This window comes from Eubalaena glacialis, chromosome 14 (genome assembly GCF_028564815.1).
Source record: "Eubalaena glacialis isolate mEubGla1 chromosome 14, mEubGla1.1.hap2.+ XY, whole genome shotgun sequence".
NCBI classification, from domain to species: domain Eukaryota; kingdom Metazoa; phylum Chordata; class Mammalia; order Artiodactyla; family Balaenidae; genus Eubalaena; species Eubalaena glacialis.
Window position 1 is genome coordinate 20,585,188 of NC_083729.1, and position 16,524 is coordinate 20,601,711.

At 50.1% G+C, this 16,524-nt stretch overlaps 1 protein-coding gene across 3 annotated transcripts in view; it reads right to left on the reverse strand.

The window, feature by feature from the left end:
• Window positions 1–14,130, reverse strand: part of KIF3C (kinesin family member 3C) — a 33,077-nt gene extending 18,947 nt beyond the window's left edge. For 2 of the 3 annotated variants that reach the window (XM_061168791.1, XM_061168789.1), the window contains exon 1: window positions 12,001–14,130. In XM_061168791.1, the coding sequence (XP_061024774.1) occupies window positions 12,001–13,530 (1,530 nt within the window). In that variant the 5' untranslated portion in view covers window positions 13,531–14,130. The remainder of the gene's footprint in view (window positions 1–12,000) is intronic. The other variant, XM_061168790.1, reaches the window with a different exon arrangement.
• Window positions 14,131–16,524: the final 2,394 nt, after the last annotated feature.

Below are 16,524 nucleotides of genomic sequence, written 5' to 3' on the forward strand. Positions count from 1 at the left end.
GCACCATCACCAAGGCTTTTTGGAAACAAAACAAAAATCATTCTACCCTAATATAAAACTATGATGCAGCTGAATCTGGAGTACTGTGTGTAGTCCCTTGCTGCATCTCCGGGGACTTGAAGGAGAGAGAAGATCCAGAGAAGGGCGGCTAAAACCATGCAAGGGCTATTATAAGAGACTTTAAAAAAATAGGACTCTTTAGTTGGCAAAGACAAAGAAAGGTTAAGAGGATGGACCTGGAAATTATACCATCAAAACAGGTGTGAAAAGGAAAGCTCCAGGCTTTTCCAATCAATCCCTGGTACAGAGAGTAAGAGCTTGTACCTTGAGTTTTAGAACAAAGAGAAGTTTTGTTTACAGAAGGTAATAAATTTATGGAATGTATTATCTCAGGGGTACTGGATTAAATACCTCACAGTTCATTAAAGGATTCTGGGGACACATTTTTAACCTTTTATTGTCTTTCTCCGCTTTCAGAAAAAAATATTGTACTAACATCAAATAACCACAGAAATAAAACAAAATGGGAAAAAATTCATGTATTCCTCCTCATAGCTAATTAATTAGCTTTTTTCCCCAGATTTTTCCACAGGCACACATCATTTTTTCACATCTATAGACATGGTATAAATATAAGTTTATGTCCTGCTATTTCCATTTCATCAAATATCTCAAGAATTTCCTGTTACTTCCATAAGGTTTATGATTATATGTTTAATGACTGCATAATTTAGAGTGGATGATTTATAATATATTTAATTAACCCCCATTATAAGATATTTTGGTTGTTTGGTAAATGTTTACAATAATCACTCTTGTGCATATAATTTTTTTGGCCGAGCAGCGTGGCTTGTGGGATCTTAGTTCCTCGACCAAGGATTGAACCCAGGCCCTCGGCAGTGAGAGCGCCGAGTCCTAACCACTGGACTGCCAGGGAATTCCCAATTTTTTGCTTTTTTAGATGACTTTCTTAGAAGGAAATTTCAGGAGTGGACAAAGGGTTATAAACATTTCGTATATCTTAGAACATACTGTCAAGTTACCTTTCTAAACCACTGCCAGCAATAAATAATGGAACCATTTTTATTACAATGTCATAGTCATGAAGTATTATCATGATTTTCAATTTTGCTTAATAAGAGATATAAAATTGAGCCTCCCATTTATTTTATATTCTCTATACCTTTGTGGTAGGCTTGCAAAGGTCTGATCTCTCCTTTTACAAAATGCTCCTTTATGCTTTTTTTTTTTGGTCATTTTAAAGTGAGGAGATGGACCTGATTCAAAACAATTCTTTGTTTGTTCGGCCCACACCTTCTCCAGCTGCCCACACCTAGCTCAAGAAACCCATTTGGACATTGTCAGGCAGAATCTGAGCTGCCAATCAGGCCTGGAATCTGATGCATCAGCCAAGACTACCAGGGCCTCCAAGTTCCAAGCCTCCTCCCACTGCCGCCCCCGTGACATGATTCCCAGGGCTGGTTTCTGTGCTGATTCTTGCTCATCAGCCTTCGTGTTAAACCTCCTCCTTGAACCTGGACATCTCGCTTCAGGATGTCTCCTTCTGGCCGGGACCTGGGCTCCATGAAGAGAGTTCCTGGACGATGCCTGACTGCCCGTATCACCCCATTCCATATGTCCACTGCCCCTATGCTTCTCTGCCTAACCCTGCCCCAACACAGATGTGGTTTAAATGACAACCGAATGTGCCTTATCGGTTTCTCGCCAAGTCTTGCCCACCGGCCCAGCCCACACTGTCAGCCAAGCCTGCCTGACAGAACCTGCCTTGTGCTAGAAGACGGGGCTGGTCCTGGCACGAAATCTGGGGGTGGGCCCCAATCCAGGTGCAGGGCCTCAGTGCCCACTTCTCCCCAGTCTCAGTTCATTGCTGCCTGTTTCACCACCCCCCATCTGAAATATGTCATGCAGGGCTGCAGTTCTTTGCTTAGAAACAGCTTTTTTTTTTTTTGCTTTTGCTTTCCCCCATTTCTCGGAGGATACCAGTGGCCGTCTCCTCCTTTTCCTCAGAGATCTCTGTCTTTAACTTTAATCACCCAAGGAGGGCAGGGAGGGACAGGGATGCCTCAAATCCCTGGGCCCACTTCAGGCTGGGAGGGTACTAAGCAGAATATGGGGTTTCTAGTCCCCAGGAAAAGTTCCCTAGAGCTCTTAGCTGCCCCAGTTAATGCTGCCCTTGTGATGTCTCAGGGCAAAAGAGTCCAGGTGGGTGGGGCCTGTGGACAGGACTGGGTTTGGTTCTACTGGTTCTAAATATGTCCATTGTAACTAAAAGGCCAGCAGAGGCTGTGGGGTGGAAAAGACAGGGCTGGGAGCTCCAAGGACACGGTCTGACTCTTGCAAGAGGGAAACGAATCACCAGATAACTAAGGTGACCTCAGGGAATCACCCCAACCCCCTTTGCTTTACAGATGACAAAACTGAGGCCCGGAGATGGAGAATTCTAAGCCTGGAGTCTCATAATTAAGGAATCGGTATGTGTGTCTGCTCCTATATTGACTATGCACTCTCCAAATAATTTCCCAATTCGATTAGGGTCCTTGATTCCAGGTATGAGAGGCAGGTCAGCTGCTGTGACAATTAACAGCCAAGATCACCACAGGGACCATATCAGCTTGCAGATACAGCTTGGGATATTCAGAGGCTCACCTTTTCCCATTCCAGGAGCAATTGAAGTGCAAAATCAGGAGGAGAAAGGAGACCCCAGCACTCATTAAGTGCTGATCTGGAAAGCCAGAATGGAGACAGCCAGGCCCAGACAGCCACCCTTCTGATGAGATATCATCAAGGATGATTTTACAGAGAAGCCAAACAGGCTCTGTGTTGCCACTGCCAGCTAATCTATGACATTCTGCAGGAGACAGGAGTCTCAGATGCAACTTGCCATGTGCCTGTGGCTGGGCTAGGTCCTTTTTGCATTAATCATCCTATTTCATCATCACAAGAACCTTATGAGATAACGAGTATGATCCCCATTTGACATAAAAGGAAACTAAGGCTCAGACAGGTGAAGTGACTTGCTTGAGGTTATGGAGCCAGTAAGTGGCAGAAGTAGTATTTAAACACCAGCCTCCTAATTCCAAGTCCAGTGCCCTTTTTCTTGTTCCACAGCTTCTCCTGGGTTCAGGCAGAAAGGTGCCTTGGAGAAAAGCAACATTTGGTCTTAGCACCCTTGCCAACTCAGGAACCATCAGGAAAGCTCAGGGCACCATTTCTTTCTCTTCCAGATGAAACAGGCAGGGTTCTGCTGAAGATGCTTCTGCCTGTGTGAAGTGTTTATAGGGGCCTCTGACATGAGTGGGATAAAGCTCTTAACTGCGTGTGGGGGGGGAGGTCATCAGTAACACTAGGGTCCCCAGAGAGGTTGAAACCCGAATGCTCACGGGAAGGGCCACCTCACAAGTTCCGTGGTGGAAAGATATAAAGGGCACTGGGCATGTCAGTCAGAGAACTTGAATCCTGGTACACACTCTACCATCCTATTTGCTAAGAAATCTAGGGCATCAACTCCTGGACTTCAGTTTTCTCATCTGTAAAATGGGGCAAATACCCACTAACCTTGCAGGCTTTGGGTAAGAATGGTGAGTTGCATAATAGATGTGGAACTACCTGGTAAATGATAATGTACAATCAAATGTCAGTGGTTACTTGCTGTTTCAGTACCTGATTGACATTTACCCACCACTCATCACAAAGAGCAAAACAAAACAACTACTGCAACAATCCTGGCTCCCACCTCTTTGGAAATACGGCCATGCCTACCATCACAGACCTGTTTCTCCTTTTGTGGCCACTGGTTATAGATCTCAAGGAACCAGCAGTAAGGAAAGAAGAAATGAAAGAGACAATGGTGAGGGGAAGAATAGTGCTATTTTCAGTGGTTCTCTGCCTTGGGGAACATAAATCAGGAAACTGAGTCTGAGTTTCCTGCCTTGCATCTCCTTGGATGGCTCAAAAAACTACATAAATGGTCTTTCAAATGCTAGTAATTCTCTCGTCAAGAAGAAGGAACAATTAGAGATCAGGAAACATACTGGCTGGGGAGTGAGGTAAGCTGAACTCTACTTCCAGCCTTGCACTGGACAGGGTACGGATGCCCAGTAATGCTTCAGTCCACCTTGGAGACAAGCAGGAAGAAGAAAATCAGCCCATCTACTTGAGTAAGAAAACCATGAGCACTTCAGATCTGATCCTTACCTTGTCTTTCTCCCCTACTTCCCTCACTTATTTGTGTTGTGCTAAAGGGTTTCTCTCCAGCACCAGGGATGCACACCCAGCCAGACAACAGAATGCAACAAAGCCAGCAATGGATGAGACCTAAGGGTCCATAAAGTGCAAACTCAGTATTTTACAGATCCTGGGTCATTCAGCCTCCAGCTTCCACGTAGTGCTTGGTCATTCCTCTCCAGCCCTCACTGCCCCTCATCCAGGCTGCTCTCTCACCCTGGGCTCCTGACCCGCTGCTTCCAAGATGAATAGGCAAATGGTGCAGAAAGCAAGGAATCATCTACCGATCATTTCCTACAATCCCTGGGAGGGGAAGTGACTTGTCCAAAGTCACAGGATTACCAATAATTGGGTATCATTAAAAATTATTATCAACTCTGGATTTCCCTCAATTATTCATTTAAGCCAATCTTCTAACCATGTATTAACACATTTCTTTTATATATTTTTCCCCTTTAAAAATTTTAGATATATTTTTGTTTAATTAACAAAGTAATATATGCTTGTTGTAAAAAACCTATAAAGTGAAAAATAAAAGCCCCCTTCCTATTAAAATCCCTAGAGATAACCATTATTAGTGAGTTCTTGTGATTCATTCCAGAAACTTAAACAATTTAAAGACAAAGTTAACCCTATCTACTGATTTGTATTCTTGGTCATAGTGTTAAAAAAGACTTGCTGATTATATGAACGAACGGCTCTAGGCTGAGGTCAGAGGCTGGGGGTTTGCATCATGTGGAAGGACAGAGCTGAGTTAAGCATCTCAGCAGACAAGAGCTCCCACTGGGGCCTATCAGCCAGGGATCTGGCATGAAGCCTTCCTTTCTGAGTTGGTGATACAGTGTGGAGGGGAAGATGGTGGGCTTTGGAGTCAAGCAGACATAGGCTCATATGCTGGTGCTAACACTTCACAGGCATGTGACCTTGGATTGTTCTCTCGTTGTTACTGTGTCTTAGTATCCTCATTTGTCACATGGAGATTAAAACACTACTACTTCATGGTGCTATTGTGAAGACTGAATAAAACAATGCGAGAATACAGCGAGTACTTGGCATTAAACATGCACTAAAGAAATGGTAGCTACCGTTATTATTCCAATTGTTGTTGTTATTATTATTCTGCTGGCTCACTTGAAGAAAGGAGAAAGCCTGGAGGTCCATTACCTACCACCGCAGAAACAGTTCAACCCAGGGCCTGGCACCCCTCAGTTAAGTACATCTGAGAGGAAAAGGAGACAACTAGAAAGTAAGTCTTTAGTCTGACCAGGATTTAATGCCCAGGAATTCCTCGGGGTATTAAAAATTCTAGATATACACCAAAGCACCAGTACAGGTGCCCTATAAGCTCTGAGCACAGGAGTCTGCCTTGTGCAGCTCCCATGTCTGAAGGGCTGGATTGGTGGGAAGCGAGACCATTTTCTTATCTACTCAGGCTACCTGATTCAGCAGCTCTCAGGCCCAGCTGGCCCCAGAAGTGCCCCAGACTGGCCAGGGACCGCAGGCTGGCAGGGCACAGACGGGAGGGGGTACCCTTCTCCCGCTGAATTCCAGGCCCTTCCTCCTAGTCCTCAGAGCACAATGAGAACATTATCACAGCCACTTCATCCAGTCTTGCACTATCCGGGGGCTGGAGATGACTAAGGGCAATATGATAATACACTCCGCCAGCCAACACACAGCAAGAGACACCCAACACTGGACCAAAAGGCCTGCTGAGCCCCAACATAACTTGAATCCCAGAACCTCTGATGCAAATGTATTAGTCTTAAACGCTTCCTGCAGGTCCAATCTTTATGTTACCAAATGCCCCCAGCTCATGGAAATTCTGTTAACTGACCACACGCACCAGGGAGACGAAGGAATGAAAGTTACTGCTCCCAACGGTGCCAAGAGGCCATGGACTCTGACCTAGATACCAGACCCAGCCTGGAGCTCTGGTCACTCGCTACGGTGAGGCTTCTTCTCTTAAGGATCACGGAGGACTCAGCTGGAATGGAGGTGCGGGTGCACACAGTTCCCTGACGACCCGGCCCTGTATGTCTCAGAGTGTCTGGCATGGGGCTGGTGTCCTTGAGGACATGTGGAAGGAACCAGGCCAGTTTTGGGATTGTAGACGCTCCCCAGATTATCGGGGAGTCTCTAGAGACTGGACACAGCCCTATTTGAAGACTAACCTCAAGATCAGGAGAGTGGAACGATACTATTTCACTCTCTCCTCCAGAGCATTTTCTCTCCCAGTTGGGGCTTCTTCTCTCCAGAAACCCTGCTGTCCACCCCTTATGCACTCTCTCTCCTTCTTTCTTCCCGACTCTGTGACTCCATTTCTCTTTCCCCTCTTCACTGTCCCCCTCTACTTCTTTCCTGTCTTTCCTCCCATTTTCTTCTATTTTCTTCTTCTCATTGTCTTTCTCTAATTGGCCATGATAGAGAGCTGGAAATATCTCTATTATTGGTTGAATTCCTACATTAACATTTAAATCCTGTCACCTTAATTTTCAAAAAGATGAACCGAACATTTTATATTTTGCTTTAAAAATACTACTTTTAACAATTAAGGACTTTGAAGAGGAGGGGACTTTAAAGATCACCTAGTTCAATGGCTTTTCTGGTACATGAATCTCTTTAGAGCAACTGTGACATTCAGTTTCTCCTCGGACACTTCCAGGGATTGGAGCCCATTATCTCTAGAAGTAGAACAATTCGAACTATTAAGAAGTTCTTTACATTGAGCTTAACCTGCTCCCATAACTCCCACTCCCTGGTTACCAGGACAATCGAGGCTACAAAAACAGTGCAATCAGCAGAAGGGCAGTGAGGTACATCCTGAGTTCAAAGTATGGGGTAGACGAGTTGGCTGTTAGGTTCTCCTACCTCTTGCTTAGGCAGGCGAGATTGATGACATACATTACAGCCAGACTCTGGTAGGCCTTGAATGCCAGACTAAAATGTGATGTGTTTAACATATCAGGAAGGTAGTCAAGTGAAAACATCCATTAAGCAGTCGAAGATAACAGTAATAAAGTTATTATTTACAAACACTTACATGCCAGGAACTGTGCAAAGTGCTTTAATGTCGATTATCATCCTCTCAATAGAACTATGACATAGGTACTGTTACTATCCCATTTTATAGATGAGGAAACTGAGGTCTCAGAACTAGTAAATCACTAAACCCAGGCCTGCCTGACTCTGATATCCATGCTCTGAAAACAGCACTCTACAAAAAAAGGTCAGCAAAGACCTGGACAGGAGACCTTGATTTGGGAGTCACTTACATAAAGGGAGAGAGGGTCCAGAACAGAGGGCCAGGGGTCTCATTTGAGCCCTCTTCTACAGATGAGCCCCCAAACTCCACTTCCAGTCCTGTGCTTGCTTCTAAACTCCCCTGTTCCACCTCCTGCTGCCTACGGGACTCTTGTCACCTTAAATTCAACATGTTTACACCAGCTCCTGTCATTTTTTACCACCTCCCCAGCAACCAGTTCCCAGCCCAATATTCCTGATTCTTTAAGCATAAAAGAGGATCCAAGTTTGTGTCAAACCAACCTGGGCTCAACAAGATTTGCCATATACAAACCATAAGGCCTTGGGCAAGTCATAAAACCTCAGTTTTCTCATGTATAAAATGGGAACAGTAATAACACCTTTCATGGAAGGTGCTTGTAGGGATTACATGAGATAATCTGTATACAATATACGGTATAGGGCTTGGCTTGTGGCAAGTGTTAAGTAAATGGCATTATTCTTGCTATTATTGTTGTTTCTCGGGCTTGAAACTCCTCTTGCATAACTATTTATGGTTAATGCCAATGCTGAGAAATGGGAGGAAGAAGAGGGACCCACAAATAGACAGTAAAAATTCAATGCGGTCTGTACTCTCTGTAGTGACCTCATCCCTCTGGCTTTGGGGGCAGCTTCTGCAGGGTCTCTTTCCCATACCCACCACAGAGAGAGTTGGGCTCTAGCCAAGCAGCACCCCGCCCCCTCCCTCCAGACCTACTTATTTGTGGATCAACAAGCAGTGCTGTTGTTTCTACCTCTTCCTGTCAGTTCCAGCCTGCATATTGTCTCATCTGCAGCCCTTGCCTCCCCTACATACTCTTCTTTCCCTCTAAAGATCTAGAATCAAAGCTTTAGAAATCATCTAGCCCGAGCCCTCAAAAAATTAAGTTCAAAGTTAAAACAGTCATTAAAAATGTTCCTTGCACAATTAAAGTGGGCCTTCTCCCGATCAAGCTACAGGCATCCCAGTCTTCACTGCAATACGTGCATTGGGCACAAACACTGGAGTTGCCATTGTGCAGAGGCAAAACCTCAGCTGTGGGTCTGCCTGTGACTTTACCAACTCTCCCTACCTCTCAGGTCTAGTATGCTATCAAGCCCCCCCTCCCGGAGACACGAGGTAAGTATGGATGGCTAATGACTACTGATAAACAGGGCACTGATGACAATCACAAACCCTCAGACATTTGCACACCCTCCCATCCCCTGAGGCCCGAGGTAAATATGAAAGGAGACTCCAAGGAGACAGGCATGGTGTTTGTACACAGTGAGGGGAGAACAAAGGGAACGGGGAGCCTAGAGGTGGTGGGCAGGGAAAACAGGCGAGACAGACTGTAAGATGAGTCAGAGAGAGTGAATGAGGGCACTGGGTCGCATCAGCTACCGCTCAGCTGCCCCCAGGGGTGGTGCGAACTGGAAGAAGGGAACGAGGGAGGCGACAAGGGGAGTTGTCGAAACTCAGAAAGTGGGAGCCGGAGTGTGTTGCAGATGGGGAGCAGAAGCTCAGCTAATTTCCAGGAGGGACCGGAGCTCCCGCCTTCGGAGGGCTCCCGGATCTTTCTCGCCTGGCTGTTCCCAGGGCTGCAGGGTTATGGCAAGGCAGCCAGGATGGCAGGGGAAGGAAAGCGTTAAGCCAACGACAAAGATGTCAGTCCTAGAGATCACCGGACCCCTGCCTGGCGGACAGAAGCCACCCAGTGGCTGCTAACGCCCTGCACTGATGTAGTGCTTTCAACATATTTCAAATGCCCTCACACTAATGATCTCATTTGATCTTCAGCACAACCCTGTGAAATGGGCAGGCCTGGGATTATCTCTCACATGCTCCTCCCCTCATTACCCAGTGGATCCCTCAAGAGCCCTCACATTGTTTCCTCTATCCTAGAAACATCCGACACTGAACCACCAGTGCCTTAAGGACTATAGGGAGGTCGGGGTCCTCTATCTAGGCTCCTTTCAGGGCTTGCTGGCTGCTGTTTGTCCAGGGCTGGGTGTGACAAGAAGTCACAGGATGTGGAATCATTCCCCTCCTGGAATTTCCCAGGCACCCCTCCCCCTTCACTTATATCTGAAAGCCTGGCACATAATGACCATTTCACCCAGTCCCCAGGGAGCTGTGTCAGACTTCCCCTCATCAGGCCAATGGAAACCTGAGGCCTAGAGGGGCAAAGGCCTCTGCCCCGAGTCACACAGAGAGCAAATGTGGAGGAATCCATGAAGACCTGGAAAGAGCACAGGTCTGGGGCCATCAGAAGACCTGGGTTCCAGTCGTGGCTCCGCCTGCCTATTAGCCCAGGTCATGGAGACAGTCGCCAGCCTTGGTTTGCATCACTGTCAAATGGAGATAGTAATACTCATCTCTTGAGGTTGCTGGGAGGATTCCGTGAGATTAAAACATAAAAGAGTTACATAAAAATGAATTACTCTGATTATCAAGTAGCACAGGTAACAACATCAGGACTCTGGTGTCATGGGAAGAAGCCGGACCGAGTATAAAGAGTCTGGCTCTCCTTAACTCACCTGTGTGGCCCTGGGCAAGTCTGGGCCTCAGTTTTCCAAGACCCCTGGCAGCTGTAAGATGGGGGATTCTGTGGGCTATGCCTCTGGTACAAGAATTCTGGCGCTGGCCGCCCTGATCTCTTGACAGCCCCATTATCCGTGCCCCACATTGCCTTAGATCCAAGAACCTTACTGAGGGAGCCAGGGAGTGGCCAACAATGGGAGATCCCATTGGATCCTTCGCTTCATCCCTTCTACCCATTTCCTCAGGGCTGAAGTGCACTCTCTTAGCCTCCGTTGCCCCCCAGTTTTAAGGGTGGGTGGGGAAAGGGAGTAAGGGGTAGTGGTGGGGCTCTTGATAATGAAACTGATGACAGATTGCCCATGTAAGATTTCCTGGTGGGAAGCACTAGACTGCCTGGATTTCCTTCCTCCTGGGAGAGCTGAGTCTAACTGTCCTGCCTTTAACATCCTGCTTCTCCCAGGAGGACCCCAAATGTACCAATCCCTTTGAGGAAGCGGCTCAGCATAACCCTTGCTGAGCTCCTGGAGGTGAATTAAATATTAAATAAGCAAGGCCAGAGCCCCTGGTGTAGCAGCACATTGCCATAACACAGACAACGGCCTGTAGCTCATCTGTCCCTCTTCCAGCCGTTGCCACTCTCCCTCCCAGGCAGGGCTTCCCTGCACCCCAGCCCACACTCCTGAGAAGGACTAAGAACTGGTAATGTTTTGCTCTCCCCAGCAAGTCATCAGCTCACAGTTCCTTGCGTTCTTCCTCCAACCCTCAGTGTTAAGGACTCCAGTGACCTGGAAATGCCTAGAACATTGAGTCATGGCATCTGCAGCATTGAAACTTAACAGGTCTGTGGTTGGCCAGGCAGGGGGCCTCTGCAGCTTAGTTCCAACGGGGCCTGGAGGCTTCCCCAGGGAAGGGAGCAGCTCAGGAAGGACGCCGAGGCCCTGATATCTCTCAGGGCAATGGGGAATTGGATCTTACTAGGATGAGGCCTGGGTGTGGGGGCCAGTTGGTTTGTTTCTCAGATCAGAAGAACCTCAGAGATCACCCAGGCCAACCCTTTATTTTACGAAAAGGGAAACTGAGGCTTGAGGAAGGGAAGAAGCAACGTACACAAGGTCACTCAATGAGCTGTAGCAGAGCTAGGCCAAGACGCCAGGTCTCCAGCGTAGAACCCGGTGCTCTTTCCAACCTTCTGCGTGATCTCCTTCCTAAGATTCTACGCAATGGGCCCAGGGGACCACCGGACCACTTTCACAGGGAGCAGGACCCATGGATAATCCTGCCTCGCCATCCAAGAACTGAAAGCGCCCAAGAGCCACTGGTTCCAGCTCAGCTCTGCCACTTTGTAGGATGGAACCTCAGTCATGTCACTTTTCTGAGCCTTGGTCCCTCACCTGTAAAACGGGGGTTTAAGAACCAGGACCCCGGATAGCTACCGTAAGAATCAAATGAGATCATGTATGTGGGGCATTTTGTTAACTGTGAAGTGTCCAAACGTCAGATATTAAAATGGTGTGAGGTTTGATGGTGCTGCAAAGGGAGGACGTCCCAAGAGAGGCAGCCAGGCAAGAGCGAGAACCCACACCCAAACGAGGCTGAGTGTCTGCCTGGCTGTCCCTGGACCTGACCGTACTGGGGGCCACCGGCAGAGACGGACAGGCAGCAGGTCAGACCAGCCCAAGCTCACTGGCTTGAGGGACTGCCTGCTGCTTTGCTCTGTGTGTGTGTGTGTGTGTGTGTGTGTGTGTGTGTGTGTCCTCCTAGGTGCTCCAGGGAGGCTCTGCCTGGCAGTCCAGAGTCGCAGAAATCTGCCTGCCTTCTCCAGGGGAGCTCTTGGCAGGAGGGCAGGACGCTTTGCTTCCAGCCAGGTCACAGACCCTCAAAGAAAAGTCTGCCAGCCCAGATCCCTCCGGGGACCTCTGGAGAGCCCCTGCTCCCTCGGGGGCTCTTACCTTGTACTTGGCTGCGAGCAGCTCTGTGGCCTGCTGCTCCCGCCGCAGGTCTTCCAGCATCTTCTCCTTCTCCTCCAGCAGCTTCCGCTTCTCCTCGCTCACCAGGCTGCGGTCATCCTGGATGGCCGCCTTCTCCTCCTCCAGCTGCTCCTGCTGCTGCAGGTAATTCTCCATGTTCTTGTCCAAGGCTGACTCCAGGGTGGGCTGGGGCGGGCGGTAGTTGTTGTTGTCATCCTCCTCTTCGGCCACCCAGGCCTCCATCACCGGCCCCTCAGGGTACCCAGCCGGGGCTGACACGGCCTTCTTCCTGCGGCTGCTCTTCCTCCGGAGCCGCTTTCCCAGCATCCCCTTCTTCTCCAGCTGGGCCTTCAGGCGGGCGATCTCCTCCTGGAATTCCCGCAGCAGCGTGTCCTTGGGGTCCTCGTTCACCCGGGGCTTGTTCTTGATGTTCTTGGCCCGGTTGGCAAAGCGCAGGGTGGAGAGGCTCTCATCGTAGCTGTGAGAGGCTGGCCCCAGGGTGGCCACCATGATGGTCTTGGCATTCCCCCCCAGAGAGTCCTGGAGCAGCCGGGTCAGCTTGGAGTCCCGGTAGGGGATATGGGTGCTCCTGTTGCCCGCCAGAGCAGCGATCACGTTGCCCAGGGCTGACAGCGAGAGGTTGATCTTGGAGGCTTCCTTAGGCCTCTCTCCACTACCACCACCACCTCCACCACCGCCACCACCCGTGGGCTGCGTGGCCGTCCCTCCAGCTGCGTTGGGGCCTGCCTTGTTCTGCCTCTCACTTCCAGCCAGGTCCACGAGGTTGAGCTTGCCCACACGGATGTGGTCCTGGCCATCCAAGCCACGCTCACTGCACTCCACGGTGATGACAAAGATGGCATGGGAGCGGGAGCTGACCTCATTCATGTGTGTACTACCCACCGCCCGGGTCTGGTTCCCCAGGTTCATCACGTGCTCGATCTCCTTGACATTCTTGGTGACGAAGGAGGACAGGTCCTTGATGTAGACGCCTGTCTCAGGGTTCTCCTTCAGCTCTAGCCTCTTGCCAGGCTCCTTGGAGAGCAGGTCCCGAATCTCCTCCTGGTAGATCTCCAGGTAGGAGGCCCGGACCAAGTACTGCTGGTTCTGGGAGCGCGAGATGTGGGTGAAGATATGCTCAAAGGCATTGGGGATGACCCCGCGCTGCTCGGGCTCCACCCAGGTCCCCTGCATGGTGTAGGTCTTGCCCGTGCCGGTCTGTCCATAGGCAAACACGGTGCCATTGAAACCTTGAAGCACCGAGTCTATCAGGGGCCTCACGGTTTCATCATACAAGTCTGCCTGCTTGGAGCTGGCATCATACACGGCATCAAAGGTGAAGGTCTTGGGCAGTTCCCCCAGGGCAGCGCGGGGGTTCCGCAGTGTCACCTGGCCCAGTTTCACGTCCATGGTCAGGATCTGCTCGTGACCAGAAGCCTCCTCCTTCCGGCTGAGGGGGCGGCACCGGGCCACCACCTTCAGGGCCTCACTGGCCTTGGTTTTACTGGCCATCTTGCTGCTCTGTCCTTCCTGACCCCCGCACCCCTCTCCGCAGCCTAGGCGGTCCTGCTGTCCTCCCTAGGTCCGGATCGGCGGGGCCGGCCCAGCCCCCAGGCACCGTTCTTCAATCCGCCTGTAGCCTCCTAGGGTGGTGATGCTGGGAGGTGGCCCCGTCGCTGCTGCAGTCCGGGCCTCCACCGCTCTCCGGTCCTCGCTGCACCGGCTGCGGAGGGAGAATTAGGCAGAATCGCCGGGCAGCCGCGGGAGCAGCGCCCACCGAATGGCAGTACCCGGAGCCCACCCCATGCTGGGGCAGCGGGAGCGCTGCCGTAAACAGCTACGGCAACAATGAGATAAAGGAAGAGGAAAATGGGATGGGGGTGGGCGGCAGAGCTGTCTTCTCCTTGTCCTCCTCCTCCTCTAGGCATCCATGGCGGGGGGCTGCAGGTCCTGGGCGACCGGGGGTCCCGGCCCTCCCGAGGGCAGAGGCTCACCTGGAGTCCTCTCCCCCAGCTGGGGGATCATTCATTGCAGCCAGCGCGGCTGCTGCTGCCTCTGCCTCCTCCTTCCCCGCCGTCGCCACCGGAGAATGAGAGAGAAAAACAGAAGGCGATGGGGCGGAGCAGCGGCAGCGAGAGTGATGTTGCCGCCGCGCTGCGGCCCCAGCTAAGCCGCCCGGCTGGGGTGGGGCAAGGGGCGGGGCCGTGGGGCGGGAATCGCGAGCCCTGCGCCGCCAGTGCGCTGGGGGCCCGGGTGCATGCCCGCTCGCACCCCCACAGACCCCTCCGGAATGACAGGCTCCGGTGCAGACCCAGGTCCTGTGCGCACCAGACGGGTGCAGCGCAGCCACCGCCCGCCGTCACCCCACTGGGCCGGAGCATGCTGGGAGTCGTAGTCCTGCCTTTGTTAACCCGGTTCTGGCAGGTTGCTAATGACTTCTCCAGGCCGGAAGGCCCCTCCCTCTCTGGCGTTCTGCCCCCGGAGTGACTGTTGAGGTTGCAGCCTAGCTGGGGGTGAGGGGGGGGGGGGTGGGGGAGTGGGATGCGGGGTATCCGCTACCCACACCTGTTTCCTTCACAACCAGCATCCTCTGTCTCTCTTCTGCTCCTGCCTTTCTGCCGGCAAACTCGTACATGTCACCCCTCCCCTTAAGGGTGTTGCCAGGCATTCTAACTCCTAAATGTTTCTTGACTCTGTCCTTTCCTCTCCCTACCCTGGTTTACTTCTGGCCTTCCTTTTCTCTCTCCTGGAACCAGCTTCCAGCTGATTCTCTCCTCACATCCTCTCCGCACATGTACCCTCGTCCCCTCCCCTCCTCCAACACCAGCCTTCCATATTGTATAACAGCCTCTCCGTCTTCTGACTCCTGCCACTTCCCAGCCTCACTTCCAGCTACTCTCCTAGAGAGACTCTGTGTTCCACACATTCATTGCTTCAAACAGTCACCCAGCGCCTGCTAAACCTCAGGCCTCATTCTAGGAGCTGGACCTTCCTGTCCTCAAGGAGCTCACAATTCTAGGAACCATTTTTCGTTTCCTTCTGGCTGTGCTGTGTTGCATCTTTGTGCCTTTGCCAGGAGGACCCTGTTACTCTTCTGTACTTGGTGCCCTGCTGCGTGGGCAGCTCAAGCCCCTCCTCCTCTGTGAAGCCTTCCCTGACCAATCTCTTTTCCTTAACAGGGAGAGACACAGACTTTGCATAAAACAAAACTTGGACTCAAGTTGCAGTTCTAATCTCCATCCAACTGTGTGACTTTGGGCAGTCACTTACCTTGCCCAAGCCTTAGTTTCCTCATCTATTTAAAACAATTAGTTTTAAAGTGGTTTTGAGGCTCAAACGAAACCATTGATCCTTCTGAAGTTCTGTACCAATGAGAAGACTCATTTTTAAGCAAGCCTTTAATACATGCATGTGTCCTGGCTTGGCTTGCCTGACAGCTCCTGCTTCCTTGAGAATCCTTGACAGACCAGGCCTGTGTTTGGTGTTCCACTTTGGGGTCTTCATATTTTTTCCTCTAGGATACAAATCAAGTATGATTCCTCAAGCCCAGGGACAAAGCCAGTGTCCTACCGATGTTCCACTCTGCAGAGGGGAGTTGAACCTATGCATTGCATCCGAGTTGTCCATATTCTCCCACCTTGAGGCCCTTCTTTACAGAGGCACCAGAAGAATCTTTCCACAAAACATTTCCAGTCATGTTATTCTCTCGAGGGCCTATCTGTTTAGTTCTTCAACTCTACAAAACCTGTCTCCTCACCTCTTCCCCATCTTCGAATACCCAGGACCCAAATGCCAGCTCAACTGGAAGCTTGAGGCTTAGCTGGTGGCTTCCCCAGTTCTGAAGTTTCCTGGCCTTCCTTAGCCTTCTCTTTGATCAAGCTCTACTGCTTGTGATTAACTTGATTTTTGGACCAATTACTGGGTGAGGTTTTGGCTCTGTAGACTAACCTCTCGGCTCTGGCAACCTGACTTCTGAATGGACCATTTGGCTCTTGAACTGTTTTCCTGTTGCACTTGGCTTTGCTTTTTGGACTACCCTTTCTCTGCTTTGGCTTACCTGCTTGGCACTATAGCGCTGGGTAAAAGGGATTCTGGCCCTGTTCTCCCCACCCAATGTCACTACCTGGCAAGGCACTTGCCCAGATCCTCCAGCACGGGAGGGAATCCCATTGGAATCCCATTGCTTACAAGATGTGTGACAGTAAGTAAATTATTCAACTTCTCTGACCAGCTATTTCCTCAGTGGAAAAAGTGAGGATAGGAATGCTTACCTGGCTCACAGCGTTTACATGAGGATTAAATAAGATAATGAATGTGAAAATTCCCAGAACATAAAAGACATTCAAGAAATAGTAGTTTTCCTTCCTTTTGTCCTTTGCATTTAAGGTTGTTCACATCCTGTGTCTCCCTTTTCAGCAATCCTTAACCAACTGATCTCTTTCAACTCTAACCATTGAATGGTCCTAAGTCTTCTTTTTCTTCCAATGCCACCCTCTAGTGATCACT